Source organism: Staurois parvus, unplaced genomic scaffold, assembly GCF_062004578.1.
Source record: "Staurois parvus isolate SC_StPar_1 unplaced genomic scaffold, SC_StPar_1.0 ptg000068l, whole genome shotgun sequence".
In the NCBI taxonomy this organism is placed as follows: Eukaryota; Metazoa; Chordata; class Amphibia; order Anura; family Ranidae; genus Staurois; species Staurois parvus.
Window position 1 is genome coordinate 1455728 of NW_028317864.1, and position 23932 is coordinate 1479659.

General features: G+C 42.5%; 1 protein-coding gene across 4 annotated transcripts in view; it reads right to left on the reverse strand.

The window, feature by feature from the left end:
• Positions 1 to 338: 338 nt before the first annotated feature.
• ST6GALNAC6 (ST6 N-acetylgalactosaminide alpha-2,6-sialyltransferase 6) overlaps positions 339 to 23932 on the reverse strand; it is a 79838-nt gene continuing 56244 nt past the window's right edge. For all 4 annotated transcript variants that reach the window (XM_089669011.1, XM_089669009.1, XM_089669012.1 and 1 more), the window contains 3 exons: positions 23297 to 23706; positions 14382 to 14489; positions 339 to 9018 (listed from right to left, as the gene is read on the reverse strand). In XM_089669011.1, coding sequence (XP_089525137.1) covers positions 8808 to 9018; positions 14382 to 14489; positions 23297 to 23706 — 729 coding nt within the window. In that variant the 3' untranslated portion in view covers positions 339 to 8807. The remainder of the gene's footprint in view (positions 9019 to 14381; positions 14490 to 23296; positions 23707 to 23932) is intronic.

Consider the following 23932-nt stretch of genomic DNA (forward strand, 5'->3'; position numbering starts at 1 on the left):
TTCAGCACCAAAAATCTGAAATAATCAGACCGCTAGGGAGGTTAAACGCATGTAGACACTTTTAGCACTTGAGCATTAATTTATTTCAATGGCCAGAATAAATTATTTATTCTAGCAAATAAATCTAATTAACGCCCGAACGCTTGACGCAGGTAAACGTGTAAACGCGGCACACGCTTTTACAAGTGTCAGGGTTTTTTTTGGCCAAAACACTGTTGGCTTTTGGGGGAATTTAAAATTAAACATCAGTGTGCGTGAGGCCTAAAGACTACAAAACTGCAAAAAGCTTGAGAAACACTGTATTAGATCATGTAAGCACAGCACAAAGAAACCACGCGTTGTTTGGTATTAAAATTAAGATTTATTCATTTTTCTGCAAAACCATACACTCTTCATTTATTGTTGCTGCGGTTATCGCCATCAGTGTTTATCACAGTTTATAGTCATTGTTTAAAAAGCAGCTGTGTTTGGTAACATGCCACACCTCTTGTGTTACTTATAGACCAATCATGGGGTTTGGGCAGGGTATCAGGACACACCACCCACAAAAATCTTGTGCCCAGTTTAGTAGCAACATGGCGCAATAAGTAGTGTTCTATATGGGGGAAGGTTTTAGCCTGACCCAGCCTGACCACCTGGCAATTGTGGCATTTGCCAGAGGGGCTGATGAGACATTCTGGGCTCAATCTTGCGCCTATCTTCAAGAAACCTTTTTTTTAAATAAAAAAGCACAATTCCTATATCATTATGATGTACATATGACACATGCTGCACAGCATTAGTCAACCTACACATATATTTCCATTCTTGGTAGATACCAGTTAATCACCCTCTGTTTTATTTTATTTCTCATAGACACAGCCCCTTTTCATGAGAGCTACATAAAGAACCCAACTTCTCACTGTAGGACCAAAGGAAGAAAGTGAACCGCTCACTGTATTAAATGCCACATATCTATTTATTCATCAGTCCATCCAAGATACAAACATCCAAACATGTTTCACTCTGCAAGGTGCTTAATTAGATGTTTAATCTCCTTGCTGTGTGAAAGGTGTCTTTGTTTGGTCTCTTTGTTGGACTGATGAATAAATGGGTATGAGGTGTTTAATACATTAAGCTGTTCACTTTCGTCTTTTGGAGCTGCTGTAAAGTCAATCCTAGGAGTCTATGACTGTAAAGAACATGCTCCTGTCATCAGTGAGAGTAGGGGGATCAGAGCTATGATAGGATCTTCTATCCCTGGTTCATTCACACTGTAGGGGTCTACAATGTGGAGAAGCCATCAGATAAATGTTATGACCATGGTTATTGGGTGGAGTTAGGGATTCTAGTTTGACTAATTAGCCATGGTGCTCCAAAGATGTTTAACAAGCCGATATGTGACACAACTTGCCAGTCGCCATGTAGAAATGAAATCTATCATATTGGCTTGTAATATAGAACCACTTTTGCTCCACCGAGTTTGGCTTACCTAATTATGGTACACCAATGTGGCGTTGCCCACCAAGATCACTTTTGGCTCCCACTTTGGCCCTGGCTGAAACCGTTTCACAATTTTTTTTCACAAATTGATCTTAAAAAGTATAGAATTTTGATTTTACAAGTTTTTGTTCCTTTTTTTACTAACATTTCAAAAATATAGTAGAATAACTTGTATAACTGGAGGGCCTAGCCATTCTGCTGCCAACGGCTACAGTCACACTCCTTTTTCTTTTGTTCTTTTGTGCAGAACAGCTGTAATGTAATGCATTTTAGATGCATTACCATTCATCTCCATGGATGGGGCATTTGGATGAAAATCACATTAAATATGCAGCAAGCAAGATTTTTTTTTTTAATGCACTAGACAAAATATTCAGAGTGAATGTATGCAAACAAAAGGGCAACCCTCTCTTAAATACTTATTATCATTATTTTGCATTATTTACCTAGAATAAAAAAATAAATTGGTGTTACCCTAATCATTATTATTGTAATTTAAAGGTTAAAAAAAAGAATTGTCTTCCGCACCCCAAAAAAGTTATATATTTGTAAGTTAAGATTTTTAACAAAAGACGAAGTCTCTGCTGTACCATTTAAAAGCAGCATTACAATAAAAAATAAATTATTTAACTTTCACCAGGGCAAAATGTGGCCCATTGCATATACAAGCTGCAGTACACCCTTCCAGACTTTAGAGTAGTAGGAGTTGCAGCTTGTATAAATGGCGGCTGATGCTGGGAAAATGCTTCCTTAAAGGAGAAGTACAGCCAAAGCTCTTTTGGCTGTACTTCTCCTGTGTATCACAGTGATACACTGCGAGTCACTGAGAGCCTGAGCCAACCGCTCCCTCCGCCACTTGGTGGGTAGGCCAGACAGCGGTGACTGACAGTCACTGCTTTCTGCTCAGAGCGGTTGTGAGAATTCAGTGGTCATGTGATCGCTGAGTTCTCACACTTAGAGCCGAGGGGGGCAGATACAGCATCGCACCAATGTGGCATCCACCGAGGTATGATTTTAAAAAAAATTCCCATACTTCTCTTTTAAAGCTATATTCCAAGTATGGCTATATTTGTATGATTACATACAAAATACGTATGTGCTATACCTGTGGGATCCCCATGGAAAACACTGTAGTAGGCATCACCATTCCAGTGCTCTCTAGTGGCTTCCAGTTCCTGTGCTGAGCAGTTGCCATCTTGCCTATTGAACATAGGAGGTCACCTGCTTGACATGGGCACCATTCAGAGAACACGTTCCATTTTCTTGATGAATGCAAAGTGTTCTCTGATTGGTCAAGGTGGGATTGTGATGTCACCACCCTGCCTCTCTACCTTGTCCAGTTGGATAATGCTTCGCATTAACGGGAGAATGCAAAGTGTGATGCAGGAGGGCAGCTGACGGTACATGACCAGGAAGCTGGTGGAGATCACTGGAGTAGCAGTGCCTACTACAGTGATTTCCAGCTTCCACCGGGATTCCACAGGAGGGACACATACATACTTGCAATGGTCCTAGCTGGACCAATGTGACTAGGCAAAAATAGCCATACCGGAAGTACAGATTTAAAACTACAGCCAACACAACCCCAGAAAAGTAATAGGAAATCTTCCACTGGGGACACTAGGACTGGTGACCTGGGGGTCCTCAAGGAATTCCCTTAATTTTCAGGGATTTCCTCTCACCTTTTCTTTGGCTATAGGACAGGAAGTGAAGGGAAATCTCTGTAATGGGACACAGATGACGGAAAAAAAATATTCTTTTCTCTATCCAAAATTTTAAAAAAATGTTTTGCCTATTGTTCTACTTTAAAGTCTATGGAAATGCCAAATCTTTTTTGTATATTGAGCATCACATCTCAGTTTTTCTAAGCAAAACATTTTGTTGTGAAAATGTTGCTTTGCCTTGCCTAGAGTTTCTTGCCTGGAGATCTGTTAGTAACAGCACTTTAGGTTTCAGGTTGACAGTGCTATGCCGTTGCCTTGCAATTAGCAGCAGTGTTGTCAGCCTGCTGTGTGCACTCTTTCGGTTGGCCTTTGGGCTGCCTATTAGTTGTGTCCAGGGGTGGACTGACAACTCATGGGGCCCCCAGGCAATAGGGGATCATGGGGCCCCTGTGTCCTTGCCCAAACTCAAAAAATCCTATGAAAAAGGTACCAGGGACATCTCATGGGGCCCCCTACTGACCCCGGGCCCTCGGGCAGTGCCCGAGTTTCCAAATGGTCAGTCTGCCCCTGGTTGTGTCTAATGCCCATGCCTCCTCTACACCTGCAAGACAGCCCAATGGTAAACTAAAAGAGTGCACATATCAGACAAAAAATGATTTGGTTAAAGCGGAATTGAGCTCCCAAAAGTTTGTTCCATTTAATTCCTTGATCCATCCGCAAGCCAAAATGCTGTTTTTTTGTGCTTGTGTATATTTCTATTTTATTGCTTGAACCCAAAGGTGGCATCCAGCTGAAGAGGACCAAGATGGCAACGCAGGGCCCAGTCTATGTCACCCAAGCAGCGTATCACAACGTTCTTTATAAAGATAAATAATTCTATAAGAAAACTGTATAAATTGAGGCATGATGCTAGATATCAAATGGATTTTGGGTTTCCATACACTTGATTGGCTTCAAGAAAGCTGCTTGAAACCTTTAAATGCTTTGTAAATGCACTCTGATGTAATTCAGACTATTTTTACAAGCAAGTGTTCATGTGAACATGTGAGGCATACATTCAGGCTATAGACATCTAGGCAGCAATGATAATCAGACTGTGCTTTAGAGTGGTTGTAAAGGCTCATGGTTTTTTACCTTTATGTATTCTATGCATGAAGGCAAAAAACCTTCTCTGTGCACTAGTCCCCCCAGCCCCTCTAATTCTCACTCAAGCCCCCTCTTGATCTAGCAATGTGCACTGGAGTCTCAATACCGGGGCTTCCTCTCCTCATTGGCTCAGACAGCTGCGGGAACCATTGGCTCCCACTGCTGTCAATCACAGCCAGTGGGGCAATGAGAAGAGGGGGCGTGGCCGAGCCATGGCTACATGTGTGAATGGATACACAGAGCATCAGGTTCCCCCCTAGCTTGCTGTGGGCGCAGCCGACAGGAGGGAGGAGCCAGGAGGGACACCGGGGGATCCGGGAAGAGGAGGATCCGGGCTGCTCTGTGCAAAACTACTACACACAGCAGGTAATTATAAACATGTTTGTTATGTTTAGAAAAAAAATGTAAGCTTTTAGTATCGCTTTAATGTTCTAGTAATCCTAGGTTTAAACTGTCAGGAGCATCTAGTACTCCTGCTTCACCACAGCCGTTGGTCTCATTCCAGCATCCTGATTTTGGCTCTGATACATTCTCCCTGTCTGCCTGTCCACCTGCAAGGTGATTGATGTGGCCAGTCTCTGGGTGGAGACCAAACCTGATTTAAGCCAGCCAAGCCTGCAGTCTCATGCTTGTAATAGCATGTGTAATATATGCTCAAGCTCCCTGTCTGTCTGTCCTGCTCTGCTGTTTGGAATCCCTCATTTCTGACCTCAGACTGGATATCGACTACTCTCTGAACTCTGCCTTCCTTTTCACTATGTATTTGACCGACTATTCTGAAACCTGCCTGCCTTGTACCAGGACTGTCATTGTAGCACTCTGCCAACTGCATGTACCTGTTTGCTATGTTCGCTTCGCACCTGCCCCAGCGTGGTAGCCAGGCACTATAGCATTGTGTCCTGGGGGCAACCAAGTACCATTAGGCCTGCTTGCCTTATGGGAAAGCTTGCTGTAGGTGAAGAACACAGGAGCCAGCTGTAGTGCCTGACCACCGGCATTATGGGTGAGCTTGACATAAAAAATAACTACGAGGCCTTCGGAAATGAAATTGAAGTGTGCAGGTTAGATAGCGTGAGCAAAGGTTAGAACCCTGGCTGGTTTGTACTGCTATCTACAGTTCCAATTATCTCTGACTTCCTGTCCTGACAACATTTTACCAGACAGGAAGTGAGGAGAAATCATCAACAGCAACACAAATTGGAAATTTTTTACTACTTAAGGTAGGGGAAGGCTCTGCCCATGATAGGTTTTTATTCTTGTGTGTTGCTGTTAAAGAGTTCCCCTCACTTCCTGTCTGGTAATATGTTACCGACAGGACGGGGAATTCATCTAAATCTGTATAAGAGAGCCCTGGATAATGGTGAAACAAAGATGGCTTTGTTTGGGTGGCTGGTGACGGGAGGTTTATGTATAAAATTATATTTGTATTTACCAGTAGTAAAATCCAGCACTCAAACTTCTTCCATTGAGGGCCTCCTCTCACTTCCCCTGTTTGTCTTGGTTTTAGAGGATTCCCTATTTGGAGGCAGCAATCCTCAGGGGAACTACACCGGTCTGGACTGGCAATCTGGAATCTGACGTATGACCTGACGGGTAGGTGTTTTCTGACAGTATTTCAACAATTCCATTTTTAATACAGAAGAGCCTCACTTTGGTTTATAGCGTCCAATAACATGCGCTTCACATATTTAACCATGACCTGCCTTGTTTTTTTATATAAAATATTTATATGCTCAGAATCTTTCAGAATATCACTCACACAGAAATAAATCTATAATCTACAGCTATGTGTGCATTGCACTAATCACCACTCTTCCATGCTAGTGAAGGGCTAGACAAGACAAAGAGAAGACACCTGGACTACAACAAAATGGCTCCCTAACCTGTCATTTCTGAAACACAGAAAAATCAGATATTGGGAGCTAGAGGGTATCAGTACAACTTTAGACCCTTTAATACCCACAATTAAGACACATTTAAGGCCCGTGCTAAAGTCCACAAGTGATTGCATCCTAACTTGAACAAAATCACAGCCACCATGTGCCAAGTCTTGCCTTCCTAGGGAGAAAAATCTCTGAACGTACACCTCTTACCTCTTAAGGGCAATTGAATGCTACCAATTGCAGGGTATTTTCAATGTTTTAGTAGTATCAACATTTATAAAATGTGACACTGATTTACTTATGTGCTACTAGCTAATGTCAGTCAGCAACATTAGAATTTAAAGAGGTTCTCTGGGATAATGTTAAATATTTTAAGATTTAAAAGATTTACATATTTCATCTCTTTAAAGTGTGTCAGGGCAAAAAAATCATAATAAGTACATCTCTGTAATATATGCACATTTCTATGTAGTACAGAAAATAACAAATGATCTGCCAAAAATCCAGAGCACTCCTAACATCCTGTTTTGCCTGACAACACAGTTCCTCTGTAGAACTGAAATCTGCAGAGGTGTCGTCAGCCCATCCTTCTGGACTACAGAACTTTGCCCATCCCTCGCCCCTCTCTGTTCCTCTTCATATATAATGTATATATTGATTTCTGTCCTAGAAAACCGATGTGTCTTCCTTGACATCCAAAGACCTTATCTCACACACTGTTGCCTCTACATAAATTTCACAAGCCTGGTGATGATGTCATAGGGAGTAATGAAAGCCATTTTTCATTACAGGAACAAGCTAAAAAACATTCAGAGACATGATCTAGAGTGGAAAAAGGAGGTTTGGGGCTAAATTCGGGTAATGCCTGGACATTCTTCCACAAGAGCCAAGGGTGATGTTAGCCGGAGCCCTTAACTGAATTCAACAGTGTTAAATTGTATTGGCTGTTAAGTGGGGTGCTATCATAGATGCTCAGGTAGGTATCCTCTTCGTCACTCCTCTTCAGTGTCATCAGTCAACATTTTACCACTTTATGGCCACCAACCAAACTCAGTCTCTGGGTCAGGTTCTTTTGCTGGGGCTCCTATGCTATGGCCAGGGGTCTTGTTGCTTGGTGCTTACCATCTAGTGCAGTTATTCTCAACCAGGGTTCCTCCAAAGGTTTCTAGGGGTTTCTTTAGGCAGTGAACAATTTCTGTCTCCTGGATAAGTAACCACTGACACCAATGATCTTTTTAGCTCTCTGTAATGAAGGATTCTTCCTTCTGACCACAGATGTAAGAAATATTCTTCTCACTGATCACTGCACTAATGTACCATGAGCTATAGATATAGTAGTTATTAACAGGTGTTCACAGAGACTGGAAAGTTATTTCAAGGGTTCCTCTGTGTTACAAAGGTTGAGGAAGGCTGATCTTGTGTCATATAATCGAGGATACAGCACAGGTAAATTTGAGTGTTCCAGTGATATCATCCATCAAAAATATAAACTATGCTCAGTGGTCTTCAACAGTGCGTATGCAAAAAGATTCCTCCAGGATCAGTGTTTGATCTGAACTCTAGGAATGACCCAGCATGTTTTTGGATTCTCTAGTTCATCTATCTCCTGCTTGAATAGCATTCCTGTGTAACATCTGTGCCTGAACACTGTCTGCTTGAACTGAATAAGAATTGTTGATGCATGATGGATGGTGTTTGCCTTGATCTTACAGCTCTGCCCGAACACCACCTTCCCTTACTTTATCTTGTTTTCAGATTATGCTGTGGGGTGTTGATTGTGTAGTAGATTACGGTCATTTGCGTGCATGTCAAATGTTACCATGAGGGCTGACGTGATGGCCATGATTAGGGATCATCGCATAGTGCAGCCCATACTTGTTTGATGTGCTCTTGGTGGAGATTGGTTACTCAAATTAATTCCACCCCTACTACCATTGCCACAGTAAATCAATCCCAATCTGCCAACCTTTTAAAATGGTGCGTGAAAGAGCTTAAAACTTTCTAAGCACCCCCTTCTAAAAAGAAAATAGTAAAGGTAGGTGTCTTGGAGAACCTCTTTAAATTACCAATTATCACTGAAATTTAAAACACAAAAGGGTTATAAATTGTGGATCAAAGGCCAATCTAAACTGGCTTTGTTCTTTTTCACCATTGTTTAAATTGCGTTTGTAAAATAGACAAAAATAGGGGTATCTTCAAAATTTCCTCACCGTTCCTGGTCAAAAAGACCCATCATGACCAAAGGTTTCTAAAACAATTTTTTGGTTTCCCAGCAACCAATCAGTTTCTTTTATCTTCTGACTAGACCGGGAAAGAAGTAAAGGAGACACTCACTGGTTGCTGGGACCAACCTAGACATCACTCCTTTGCGACAGTATCGATCATGAGGCCCACTGTGACTGATTTGTCCATCGACTGCAGTGCCTGAGTTAATTGAAGCACATACATCCTCCCAGAATCTTTTGCTTCACAATCAAATCTATACAGTGTGAACTGGTCTACAGAAAAGACCGGTTCCGGCACTCGGGACATCCTGTGTCTGAGCTTCACCTTAGGGTGGAGAGCACTCTATTCCGTACACAGGAGACCAGTGAAGGTGGAACAAGGACAGACAAGACATTAAAATCACTATTTAGTTTGAGTTGTCTGGATCTTTGAACCACTCGGGGTGCGAGAAAGAGATGTTATATACAGATGCCCAGCGGGCAAACACCAGTTTCTCTGTGATGAAGCGGTGGTGATTGCCTCTTCGTCCACGTTCATTCTGAATGTAAGTCGTACACTCATCGGAACCTCTGGGCTCATAGTAATGGTACGGCATCTTGTGCTGTCTCTTGCTAAGGCTGGAAAAGAGAACAAATACTTTGTTAGAAGTTGACTAAAACAGATAAATCATAGTTTCAAAATAACTAATGAAACTTAGTACATTGACCTTTATGTCCATCGTTAATATGATGATTCACAATTTGTTTTTAAACATTTTTATAAGAATAAAATGACTTGAGCAACATGATACAACAGGCAAAGTTCTATAACACGGCTCTCCAAACTTTCTAAACAAAGGGCCAGTTTACTGTCCTTCAGACTTTAGGAGGGGGGGTTAAACTGTAGACAGTAGGAGCAAAAAATACCCCGGAGTCAGTGGAAGTAGACAGTGTTTTAGGCTTGGTGGTCAGTGGCGGTAAATAAATTACATAATACCTGTGTTCAGCAGGAGGAGAAATTGTACCCCATTATTGTTATTAATGGGATAAATTATGTTCAGTCATTTATATCCATGGGAATTATGCCCCATTGTTGTTTTAGGTGGGAGGAATCGTGCCCTATTGGTGTCAGTGGGGAGGAATAGTGCCCTACTGTTGGTGTCAATGAAATGAATGGTGCCTCATCGTTGGTGTCAGTGAGAAGAATAGTTCCACATATCAGGAGTAGAAAAAGTGCCCCCAGAGCTGAATAAAGGTAAGCAAAAGCATCTGGCTCATGGCCACAATACTCTATAAGTACAACAAACATTATATGCAGCTACAAGATTGAGATACAAGTGGCATAATGGAGAATATCTAGTGCTAACCAGATAGAGTCTTCACAGCCATCTATTCCTTATGTGTGTTTCCAATGTTATGGGAGTATCTTGACAGCTCATATAGTTAGGTCATGGCATTAAACATAAGAAATAAGAGTGATGTAAACAGGAACCGTGAGGAACTGAGAGGTGGGAAGAGATGGGGAATAAAGAAAGAATAAATGGTGGGTTCAGTGAGAAGAGAACTATCTAAAGCCCCTATTAGCCTTGTAGTGGTAGTTCAGATAGTCAATAATTCAAAGTCAAAATTATACATTGAAAAACATTTTGAAGCATTTTCAGTGTTTGGCACTTTATCACACTTTTTTTCTCTGACTGTTTTGCATGAAAATGAACTATCAACATTAAACATCATTTACTTTGATGAACTCAGGAATGTATTTGATACAATCAAGCTTTAATGGCAGATAGTCTGATATAACTTTAAAACTGTAATCCAGTAATTAATACATGTGTTAATGTGTGTTTTTTCCATGCATTGGCGCGTGTCGGGTTAAAGCACCCCATTGACTTTGAGTAGGCAATTCTCAATGCACAAAAAGCAAACCTGTATTATTTTTAGCAATACAGTACATGGCAATGCATTGTGTGAGCAATTTGGTGCAGTGCAGATACACTAATGTAGTAGTACATTGACATGGCATTCAAAATGATTGTAACTGCAATGTATGTTTTTTGTGGTAACACACAATGCATAAGTGTGAATGGGTCCCAATGGTTTTGATGATACTTTGCATATTTAGGGCTGAATTTTATGTTCTGATGGGAATTATCTTATACCTAAAATCCAAATACCACCTAACACGTACTCTTTGCTCCTCACATGACCTCCTACTCTCCAGTTCCCTGGTCTCCTCCTCCCATGCTCGACTCCAGGACTTCTCCAGGTCTTCCTCCATCCTCTGGAACTCATTACCCCAATCCATCAGACTGTCATCTATCGTCCTCACCTTTAGGCGCACCCTGAAAACCCATCTCTTCAGCAAAGCCTACCCCGCCCTCACCTAACAGCCGATCTCCTCCACTCCTCCTACCACTCCATCCCCCACAGCCATTTCCTTCTGTACCATTACCCCCTCCCTCTTAGATTGTAAGCTCCAAGGAGCAGGGCGCTTGAACCCCTCGTGTATTGTATTGTTACTGTATTCTGTCATGTACTGTCCCCCACTATAATGTACAGTGCTGAGCAAATTTTTTGGTGCTATATAAATACTGTATAATAATAATATAGATGTGCACGAAAAAAAAAAAATTAATTGAAGTCCTTCCAGCTTCAATAGCCAAAAAAAAAAATGTAATAGCATAAGGACCAGCACCACATCCTCCCTTCATTATCAGTGGCTCACACAACACTTTAATATATCATCTTGCAGTTGAGCATCTTAAAGCACCTGTACTAAGAGAAATAGGTAGACTGTCATCACCAATCTACTAATTCTGATTGCCTAGCTGTCTTTGATTTCGGAACAGTCACTGACCAAGAGCAAATGTGCAGCAGGGGCGGACTGACCATTTGGAAACTAGGGCACTGCCCGGGGTCAGTAGGGGGCCCCATGAGATGCCCCTGGTACCTTTTTCATAGGCTTTTTTGAGTTTGGGCAAGGACACGGGCCCCATGATCCCCTATTACCCGGGGGCCCCATGAGTTGTCAGTCCGCCCCTGATGTGCAGCATGTAAATTCAAAACTCCTGATCTGTTTGCTTCTTCCATGTCAATGACTCCAAAAGTACAGAAGCCACTGGATCAGTATGACAGCCAGAGAACTAGGAATAGCAGCATTGGTAACCTCAATATTTTATTAAAACAGCGGTCCTTTTAAAAAAAAAAAAAGTTTTTTTTTTTGTCCCTTTAAAGAGTGACACCACGTTTATTAAAAAATATTGCTATAACATTAATCATTGCTACACAAGCCATTTTGTAATTTCATGTTATTACAATTGCCGTTCTATTTCATTCTGTAGACAGCTCCGATTTTCTAAAGCTGACAAAAGAAATTTAAATGTTGCTTCACTGTAACCATGGCAACTGAAACCATTCTGTACACTGTGCGCAGAAAGCCAAGAAGATGAGAAGCCGTAAATCTCAACCTGCAGCCCAAAGGGTAAGCAATCCGGTTCATTAAATGCAAATTCAGATCAAAAGAAAGTGTAAAACATATCATACAAACTAGTTTCATCTTCAAACTAGAACATCTTTTGTGACTCTACATTGAATAAACGGGATTGCGTTCCGTTTTCTACTTTATCTGCGTAGTATGAGCCTGTGAGATTGGCTTACAACGTTCCTTGCCCCCTGCCGTTAAAGCAGAACTGAGCCGCTGGTGGTCCATTGGAGCACTTCTCATAATGTTCCCATAAAGTAAGCATTTCATACTTGCACAGTACAGCAAGGTTGCTTCTTAAGCTGGCCATACATACAGTTAATTGTGACCGGTCCTTTATAAACTAGTCATAATATACCTTAGATTGTGCGCCCCATGAGGTTTGGGGACTGATGTGAATGTACAATGTATATGTAAAGCGCTGTGTAAATTGACGGCGCTATATAAGTACCTGAAATAAATAAAATAATAAATAAATATGAGCCATGGGTGGCCATGCCAGCACCACTGCAATCTGAAAATCTAAGGAGCTTGGTGTAAAATTTCAGCCTAAGTCCTCATGCACACGGCTGATTAAGGCTGGTGTGAAGTGTAGTGGCAGGAATCTTTTGATTCCTGATGCAGCTCTCAGCAGCCAGATGCAGCCGCCGGGCCCCAGCCATTATAAGGAGAGGTCGCTGGAAGCCACAGGTATTAATGGCTTTCCACACAGCCAGTGATTACCTGCGGTGATTGCTGCTGGATGGACTTTGCTGGACTCAAAAGACTCCTGCCGTTCAGTTCGCACCAGCCTTAATTGCTGGTGTGAATGCAACCTAACAGTAAATGCAGTCAATGAGCTGCTGTCAGAATATAACAGCCAGCGAGGGAGATTCGTTCATCCATGCTGGGGGAATCCATACATTTCTCCTGTTCAGCTCCGTGGGAGAAATCCTAAAATAGGTTCACACCGGCAGTTTTTTTTTTTTTTATAATTCAACCAGTGGATTGAATGAAAAAAAACTGACATTAGATTCAAGCACTGAATGAATGATGGTTTTCCAGGTAGACTATTCGACTGAAGCCAGTCTTTATACTGCCTTCTGTTGAATAGACAGCTTTACACATGGACCAAACGTTGGCCGGTTTCTGATGAATTGGCCAAATTTCGGCTTGTGTGTATCAGGCTTAAAAGTGTATAGCGAGCCTAAGTTTGAACACCTCTAGCTATTACAGGTCCATATTTTATCGCCTCTCTGCCGCTGTCATTGTTCCAGGCTTTCTTTATACATAGGATGGACACGATGTAAAGGAGTGGTGTTTTTTTACATAAAAACTTGACCCATTAGTAAAGTTTTTTTCAGAGGGGGGGATTCCTTTTTACTTAAATTGTTATGATATACAGCAGGGCTTAAAATTTCAAGTCCTGAGCTACTAGCCAGGCCTTAAGAGTTACTCGCCACCAACAAACACACACAGAGACACCTGTGTACACACACACACACACACACACACAGACACATGTGTACACACACAGGTACGTACAGACACGCATACACACAGATACATGTACATACACAGAAATACACACGCACAGACACGTACACACAGTCACATGTACGTCCATACACACAAACACACATGTACACACACACATACATGTACATACACGCAAACACATGTACAGATACACACATGTACATACACACAAACACACACACATGTACACACACACACCACCCCCCGCCCCATAAAAAGTTGCAGTACTTCGTTGTTCACTCACAGAGCTGGGTACTGCACTCTAGGGGGAGGCAGAGAGCACAGCACACACTCCTTCCTTTGCTTTCACTGCGCTCAGCTAATGAGCAGTCTGACGGCTCCCAGTGCCAATGACAGATCTGGACTGAGCTCCGAGCCTGCTCAGCAAGACAGCCCTAGAGGACACACTCGCCCCCACCATAATTTCCACTCGCCATTGGTGAGCAGGCAAGTGGAAATTTCAAGGCCTGGTATACAGAACGTTGTACCACCAGTCCTTGAAAGGCTAATTGTTGTGATTCCATCTGCCAGAACCTCACTACAGGACACAGAAATAGTATAGAGGTCGGTGGATGTAACCATAGCATGCAGTGAGAAACCACACATCTGACACCCAGAAAAGTGACAGATACTGAAGATGAATCGGGGGACATAAATTGGTCTTTCACAGGCGTCCCTTGACCACTGATACAGTATACAGTTAGAGTCCCCGTTTTCTGTTGGAACAGTGACATCACACAATCATGAATCCCACACATGACTGTCTGAAAACTTGTGCTGAACACAATTGTACCACCATGTGATGTGCGGCATTTGTTCTTCATTATTCTTTATCCCAGCGAGCGAAAATTGGCCATTACAATTCTCATCACCTACTCAGACTCTTTTATTCTGCCGAAATAGCTTCTCTGCAACCTAAACCAAACTGATGATAATATCACCCTGATTGCTATTTAATAGGAAATCCTTAGCAAGGTTAGAGTGTGAGTAAGAGATCCATTACCTGCAGTAGTTAGGTGGCACCATTCCATATACGTGAACATTATTACATAGCTCCACCGCAATCACCATTGTAAACCAGCCTGTGCTCAGCCAGGAGTGAGACTTTTCCCTGCCGGAGACAAAAATATAGTTACTAAACACTTATAATTTTTTATTAGAATATGGCGTGAATAATTTTTGTTCAATTTTATTATAATAATCTATTCTATTATGATGAGATATGATATGATTGATATGATATGACATTATTATAGATGATAAGACAAAGCTTCCATGTGGTTTATTTTAAACAGGTGAGCTCATACGCTGGTTAGAAGAGGATGTAAAGTGTCTCCTAGATTGTAAGCTCCAAGGAGCAGGGTCCTCCTAACCCTCTTTCATTGAACTGTAATATTGCTGAATTGTCTGCCGATTTATTGTAAAGTGCTGAGCAAACTGTTGGCGCTATATAAATCCTGTATAATAATAATATAATACTAAGCCTACCACAGTAAAATCAGTCTGTATATGCAGTAAAGCATGCTTGTTATACTCACTGTGGAACCTAAGGGGTTAATCCTCTGCATTGCGTAAAAAGGCCGTTTGACCCTGTCTTCTCTACTCCTCCTCTTGTTCAAGTGTCCACAGCTTATCTCCTGATAAGACAGATTGAACCGTAGCCATTCTACAGATGCTCAGTTTGGTGTGTATTGCTAGAGAGTTTTTTTTTTTCTTGGGAGAGTGCATGTGATCAGCACGTGGCCAATCAGCACTGTCCAGACTGAGGGTCAGGGGTTTTGCATCCTCCTAGTGCAGGGGTGTCACACTGGCGGCCCTCCAGCTGTTGCAAAACTACAAGTTCCATCATGCCTCTGCCTTTAGGGGTCATACTTGTAACTGTCAATCTTGCAATGCCTCATGGGACTTGTAGTTTGGCAACAGTTTGACACCTGTGTCCTAGAGCAAATAGAAAACTTCTCCTACAAGCTACAAGCATCTGCTGGACACTGTTAAAAGTCACAAGACTGCTCTAACTTCTGATTAGAAAAGGTATTTAGCAGTTTTTATTTACTAAAATAATTGTATTTCCATGTTGTGTGTACTGTGGAAGAGCAGATATAGTGAATGCAGGGTCCTGGGAGACCAGATATAGTGAATGCTGGGTCCGGGGAGACCAGATATAGTGAATGCAGGGTCCGGGGAGACCAGATATAGTGAGTGCTGGGTCCGAGGAGACCAGATATAGTGAATGCAGGGTCCGGGGAGACCAGATATAGTGAGTGCTGGGTCCGAGGAGACCAGATATAGTGAATGCTGGGTCCGGGGAGACCAGATATAGTGAATGCAGGGTCCGGGGAGACCAGATATAGTGAGTGCTGGGTCCGAGGAGACCAGATATAGTGAATGCAGGGTCCTGGGAGACCAGATATAGTGAGTGCTGGGTCCAGGGAGACCAGATATAGTGAATGCAGGGTCCGGGAAGACCAGATATAGTGAATGCGGGGTCCGAGGAGACCAGATATAGTGAGTGCAGGGTCCTGGGAGACCAGATATAGTGAATGCAGGGTCTGGGGAGACCAGATATAGTGAAGGCAGGGTCCGGGGAGACCAGATAGTGAATGCAGGGTCCGGGGAGACCAGATATAGTGAGTGCAGGGTCCTTGGAGACCAGATATAGTGAATGCAGGGTCCGGGGAGACCAGATATAGTGAATGTAGGGTCCGGGGAGAGCAAATATAGTGAATGCAGGGTCTGGGGAGACCAGATATAGTGAATGCTGGGTCCGGGGATACCAGATATAGTGAATGCAGGGTCCGAGGAGACCAGATATAGTGAGTGCAGGGTCCTGGGAGACCAGATATAGTGAGTGCAGGGTCCTGGGAGACCAGATATAGTGAGTGCAGGGTCCTGGGAGACCAGATATAGTGAATGCAGGGTCCGGGAAGACCAGATATAGTGAATGCAGGGTCTGGGGAGACCAGATCTAGTGAATGCTGGGTCCGGGGAGACCAGATCTAGTGAATGCTGGGTCCGGGGATACCAGATATAGTGAATGCTGGGTCCGGGGATACCAGATATAGTGAATGCAGGGTCCGGGGAGACCAGATATAGTGAATGCAGGGTCCGGGGAGACCAGATATAGTGAATGCAGGGTTCCGGGGTTTAGTAACACTTTAAAAGATCATTTCACTTTAATGCACTAACTCCTTCTCTGTATCATCAACGGCGTTCAGCGTATGAAATAATTATCTAGAACTAGATCTTTACTACCCGGATCTGCACAGCCTTTGGCTCAATGCTTCAGAAATCTTTTAATTGGATCAGCAACAGGAATGCCACACACTGAGTGCAAAATAATATTCCTTTATTAAAACAGCCAGCAGGAACAAGTTCTGTTCTGACATGTTTCTCGGTAGGCACAGCGCTGTCACAAAGAAAATTAATTGAGAAAGTGCAAAACATGGCAGAATCGAATTGGTTCCTGCTGGCTGTTTTAATAAAGGAAGACTGTTTTGCATCTCAGTGTGTGGCATTCCTGTTGCTGATGTAATTGATTGCTTCAGTGGAGACAATACGAGCTAGCACCTGAGATGTGATGGAGCCTGATCTTGTCTGGAGCAGCATGTGAAATATTTGACATCAGAAATCTTTGGAGCTGTGCTTCTGCTTGCACCTCAGGCCTCCATACACCTCTACAGTAAGTGACTAGAGACCGCAGTACAGTCTGGAAGATTTTAGCCAGAGGTAGTACAGATCTGCGCACTGAAGATCTCAAGACAGCAATGATTTTGTATTTTAAATGTTGAAAGTGCTGGAGAAGGAAGCAAAGGGTTGGTTATAAAAGGTGTAGTAAGAGTGCACTTATCTAAACCCAAGACCAAAAGCCTAATATATTGCAGCTTACATATGGTGGCTGCATTAGTCTTCTTTTTTTCAGGCTAAGTACATTTAAATACAAGTACAGAAAAGCGCCTGTTGATTCTGCTGAAAACCTTGTGTCCTCGTAACTTACAGTGCACTTAATTTAAATCAACTTTTCTAGCCACCTTCCATGACCTACAAAACAACTCCCTCCTATGCAATGGAGAGGCAGACGTGTTTGTAGTCCAAATTATGAGAGCGGCCTAGGGTGACAACCATGGCTCCTCCATAGATACAGTGCGTGTGTACAGTGAGTGAGCGTGGTCACCATAGGACAGAAAGCATCACCAGGTGAAATTAAAATAAATAATAACTGAAAAAAGGAAACTAAATCAGCCACCACACCACATCTAAGGGTTTAGTAAGCTGCAATATATAATATTTTTGTTTTTGGATTTGAAAGCATAGAATTGCATTCAAATCCAAATCCAAAAAGCTTTCAACATCAATACTTCAATCACTAGACACGTATGGTTCTTTAGTGGTTGTTAGGAGTTAGGTTAAAGCAGGAATAAACTCTCTCAATCAACATTAAATATTTTTAATCTTTATACTGCTAGCATTAGAAAATAGATGGGAAGGTATATTATATTTATTTGTTTTAAAATAAATTTTAATATTTCTTTGGTTGCTTCCTGGTTTCTGGCCTAGGCCAAATTGATATCATATATCCGAGGTGTCTTCATGGGTATTTTCTTTCTTTCATCTTGACCAGGAGCTTTCTCATCTTAGCATACCCTCCTGCCCGCATGTCTGAGCTAAGGACAGATGAATTCTAGGAAGAAACTGCTACATGAATCATCTGCCTTTTACTCAAGATAGCTAGAAATGCTAAGAGGTGTTTTTCAGACTGATTTCTCAACAAAGAAAAGAATGGAGACCTGGATGGATGTGTGAGTTTGCTTTTGAATATTAAAATGAATTAAATAGTGTATTAATTTTGTGGTGCTCAGATACAGTTTAGTTCCACTTTAACCGCTAGCCTACAGGGCACTTTTACCCCCTTCCTGCCCAGGTCAGCTTTCAGCGCTGTCGCACTTTGAATGAAAATTGCGCGGTCATGTAACACTGTACCCATATGAAATTTTTAGCATTTTTTTGTGACAAATAGAGCTTTATTTTGGTGGTATTTAATCACCTTGGGGGTTTTTAATTTTTCTTTAAAAAAGCAAAATCCACTGAAAATTTTGAAAAAAAAAAAGTTTTTTCTTAGTTTTTGTTATAAAATTTTGTAAATAAGTGATTTTTCTCCATCACTGATGTGCGCTAATGAGGCTGCACTGATGGGCACTGATAGGCTGCACTGATGGACACTGATGAGGAGGCACTGGTAGGTGGCACTGATGGGCATTGACAGGCATCACTGATGGGCACTGAAAGGCAGCACTGATACATGGCACTGATAGGCAGCACTGTTAGGCGGCACTGACTGGCACTGATAGGTGGCACTGATTGGCAGCACTGATAGGTGGCACTGATTGGCACTGATGGGGACACTGAAAGGCAGCTCAGATGGGCATTGATGTGCACTAGTAGGCACTGAGGCACTGGCAGCTGGCACTGATGGACACTGACAGGTGGCACTGCTGGGGCTACACTGATCATCAGGGCACACTGATCATCAGTGCCCTGATGATCAGTGTACATGTCCCCTCAGCGGAAACCCAATTACCGGCTCTCCTCTCGACCTATCAGCGTGACAGCTCGAGAGGAGAGAAATGCCGATAACCGGCATTTCCCTGTTTACATGTGATCAGCTGTGATTGGACACAGCTGATCACATGACCGAGTCGACATCTTCGGCTCTTTCCGTGATCGGTGATCCGCTGTGACCGAGGGACACAGCGCCCCGCCGATTGCCGCGCTGCACACTCTCTGAGCTGCGCATGCACGGTGAGAATGGGAGGACGTCATATGACGTCCTCCCAGAACGAGAGAACCACCTTGCGTCCGTCATATTACTATATGGCGGGCGGGAGGTGGTTAAAGTTCTTGTAAAGGCTCAAGGTTTTTTACCTTCATGCATTCTATGCATGAAGGTAAAAAAACATTCTGTGTTCAGCCACCTCCTCAGCCCCCCTAAAACTTGCCTGAGGCACATCGCGATCCAGAAATGTGCACGAGAGCCTCAGCTCTCCAGGGACTCTCCATCCTCACTGGCTAAAACCTCAGCGGGAGCCAACGTCAATCACATTCAGTGAGCTTATGAGGAGAGATAGGGCTGGGCCGAGCCATGGCTCTGTGTGTACCTGGACATGCAGAATAGCAACTTAGGAGCGAGCCTTCTTGGGTGCCCCCAAAAGCAAGCTGCTTGCTCTGTGGGCACTTGGCAGGAGGGAGGGGCCAAGAGCGCTAGGAGGGAACCTGAGAAGCGGAGGATTGGAGCTGCCCTGTGCAAAACCATTGCACACAGCAGGTATTACATTTGTTATTTTATTTCTTCAAAAATTGCCTTTAATATCACTTTAAGAGTTAGATTGGGGTTGTGTTAGAGGCAAGGCTGTTAAAGGGTCCTTGCAAAAAATGTTTGTTTTATACATAGTATATTTGTAAAAGACATCAGCCTGATATGAATTTCATATGCAGGTTCTGCTTCCTGCTGTGCAGTGCTGCACAATGGGTATGCTTTTCTGCTGCTTATTGTGAAGGTGTATGAGCTGGCAAACTCTTTGAAAACTTCTTATGTGGGAAATTTTTTATTTTAGCAGTTATGGACGCAGGATGAGTGATGGCAGTGAATTGTTCTCCCTCTAGTCGCCAATTTACAATTCTCTTGTTAGTCAGTTTTCCAGCTTCTCCCATCAGCTAAGGGTTAAAATCTCTTCTCAAGCTTCTGGCTGCTCCCATCAGCTGCGAGGTAACAAGTCTTGCCACACTTTCCCTAGCTGGATTAGTCCTTATCATAGTAGGCACCCTTTTTAAACCTCATCAGCCTGTGCTTGCAGTACTGTTAGCTTCCTGGGTTCCTTGTCTGTTTCCTTGGCTGACCAGCTCTTCTATTATCTTGGATTCCCTTGTTGCCAGCCTTTGTCTTGTACCCGGATTACTCTTTGGATTGCTTACTGGACTATGCTTGCTTGCTATCAGCCCTGACCTTGGAACTGTTTTCGAAATACGTTTGCTTGCTACCTGCCCTGATATTGGACTGTCCCATAATTCTGCTATCAGTCTGTCTACTGCCTGGCCAGCCTCACGACTACAGCTACCCTAACTTGTCTCAGGTGCTCAGTCCTGGTGCCATTTGGCCAGGAACTATAGCATTGTGTTCTAAGACCTGGGGGCTGGCAAGTACAGTTAGACCTGCCTGCATTAAGGGGACGGGGGGGCTACTGAAGACAGAAGAAATACCAGCTAGCTATGGCCTAAGCACCGGGCTTTGAAAGGCTTATCTAAAATGACTCTTGGGTGAACATGCTATAAGAACTCAAAATATGTGTACACTTTAAAGTGGATGTCAACTGAAAAAGTGAAGATTTATTATCTTATAGGGTATTTATAGAGATGTTAATTGTGTCTAAGCAGTACCCTGAAAAAAAACTACTTTTTTTCCTTGAACTTCTCTTAAAAATTAGAAGTGCACCCTCTCTTACATTTAAAACCTATGGGCTTATCTAAACACCAATTTAAATTTGCCACCCATGTACTGTTGGTGGGCAAACGAACCATAGCGGAAGCCTGGAAACAACAGTTTGTGTCCTTTTCGGAAGTCCATCGCCGGTAAGATTTTTTTTTAAATGAACAAGACTACTGTCTAGTATCCTCTCAGACACCCATGAGAGATTCCTCAAAACCTGGACTCCATGGATCCAGTATGTCCATCCTGAGATTTCAGCGAACAGCTTTACTTCCCTTCAATCCATTCAACCCTTCAGGTAGGATTTAGATATTCTAGATGTCCATTCTCTTTAATCTGCCTATATCTTTTTCTCTCTCCCTTTCTCTGTCTCCCCCCCCCTTTTTTTTTTTCCTATATTTTTGATTTTTTGGCTCTCCCACAGGGATGCCCTACAACCTGCGAGACATCCTATACGTCTCTTAGTATGGAATATATTAGTGTTTCTAAAATGATATACTCTTTGACTAGTATTGTTGGTTGGATTACTGCCAGACTACTTTTTTCATGCACTGGCTAACCAAGCGGCACAACATTGTATGCCCTATTTTTACCTTCTGATCAGTTGATTTGAACGTTACCTATTCTAACTATGTGCCTTTTGCACACAATCGCTATTGACTGTTTGTACTTACAATTCTGTTTATGTATTATTATATGGTTAAAACTGTACTTTGTATTTAAAAATACAAAAAATCCAATAAAAATGATTGAAAGGAAAATTAGCAGTGCACCTATAATGTGACTGTGCCTAGGCAGCCTATTCTGTAGCTTCATAGTTGTATATCTGCTGTGTGAGATCATCTATAGCACTGCTTTCTATGACTGCTAGTCTTATGAGATTTGGAGATGTCACTATTGTGATGCTCACTGTTCTTACTGGAGAGGAAGCTGTACCTGAGATCCTGCAGTGCAAGAATCTCCCTGCATATGCCTTATCCATTCTGTGGATCTGTGCTTCCTTCTAGGTGTCATCAGGGAAACAGCTCTCACAATAAGTAAAGCCCTGCCTTTAAATCAGTAATGGGGAAAAGATCCTCTGCTGGGAGATCATAGGCAATGCTACTGACTGGTTCTTTGCCCCTGCTTGCATTTTTTTTTGTTTTGTTTTTTTGGGGGGTTTTTTGCGCAACTTATTCAGTTCAGTTCCTCTTTAGGATGAAGGTAAGGCAAAATTAATGAAACGTTATTTTTCAGTCCAAAAAGTCCTATGTTTAAAGTGAACCTATAATAAGAAATCTACAGGGCTTGCATTCCTGGCCGTGCTTGTCTTTTGCCGCAGATAAGATAAATATAGATAAATATCAGAAACGTTTCTGGGTTGCTGACTTGAGGTGATTGTAGCCGTATTAGTGCATTTGCGACAGAAACAATTTCTCCCCCCCCCCTTTGCTTTTGCTGTGTCTTATCTCTAGCCTCTTCTTTTTTTTTCATCTCCTAACATTCTGCTAAAACTTTGTGATTTGTATAGTACTGCTTGGACCTTGAAGAAGGGGACACTCCCCGAAAACCTGTCCTCGAAATTGTATGTTAGTGCAAATAAAAAAGTATCACGGACAGTACTCAATTGTTTGGGTTGCTGACTCAAAGTATTGAGACCAACACATCAGTATGACTACCAGCCAACTGGCATTTTCAGAAAGAGTGGTCAGCCATGACTCTCTCATGACAGGTTTTGAAAAAAAACCCAATTCAGCCTTGTGGGATAAAAAAATCTTTACACTTTCCTTTTTCCAAATCTTAAATGATAGTTTAAATAGTGTTTCCACCAGCAAATCATCAAGATCTTGCAACTCAATCCAAAAAAAAAAGATTTATTATATTCGTTTACCAATCCTTAGATGTGGTGCTATTGTTGGTTTTGATTTATATTCATTTTTATTTTAACCTGTCAACTTTTCATTAGGGGGAAACTCTTACTTGCTGTACTGTATTTAGGAACAGCATTGTCTGATTAGATGAGGTGGAGATGTCACTGCCCCCACCTCTCCACCTCATCCAATCAGAGAACACATTGCATCCATTGAGAAACAGCAAAGTGATCTCTGAATGGCGCCTGTGTAGAGCAGCTGACCTGCATCTAAAATGCATCATGGCAACCACGCAGCACAGGAACCAGAAACAAGTGGAGATCACTGGAGTAGTGTAGTGGTGTTTACTACAGTGATTTCCAGCTTTCAGAGGGATCCAACAGTTATGGTATACTGTATATGCATAGTTACATTGGTCCAAGCTGTGCCAATGTAACAACATAATGTCCATACCTGGAATTCATCTAATTAGATAAGGAAGGTCACTCTGAAATTGTCAAGCAACCTGCATATGGCTGGACATCATATCTGTTTCCAGAAAGACTCATATAAAACTGTATTAGTAACAATTCTGAAAAGCTTTATTCTAACCGGTCTCGTCCAGTCTCTCCCCGAAACAGCTCGTCAAACCTCATCATATTTCGAGGAGACAAAACGAAGGCTGACACATTGGGGAAAGCAGAGCTGGCTCTCTCGATGATGTGATACAGGTTAGCTTTGCTGTTTTGAAGCATCTTGATCGGAGGCCCCCAGAAGATAAGTGTCTGTCTTGGAGCTCGGCTCAGGAATTCCTGTGGCCTTCGCAGGACCCGGTATACGCTAGAGTGGGCGACCACCCGGAAGGTTGTTTTGTTCCCCACGTCCTTTTCATAGCCAGTGGTGGGAGCATCGTTCATGCGGATGATGCATTCTGCCTGATCGATCTTAGGACCCAAACCGGTGTTCAGCAAATGGCTGGAGCTGGTGACGAGGACACAACTGTTGCATTTGGAGTGTAGAGTCTAAAGAAGGTTCAGAGGTCCACATTTAGGTTAGACTTTAAATCATTAAGTGATATCAATCAGTAATTACTCTAGGCAATTATGTAGAGCTATACAGTATGCACCTCCCCAAAAGACATAAACAAAAATTGACTTTCTAAAAAGTTAATATTTCAATATGACTAGGCAGACCCACCATGTGATGGTCCTTGGGCCTGGAGATAACCACTCATGCAACCAAGCTAGT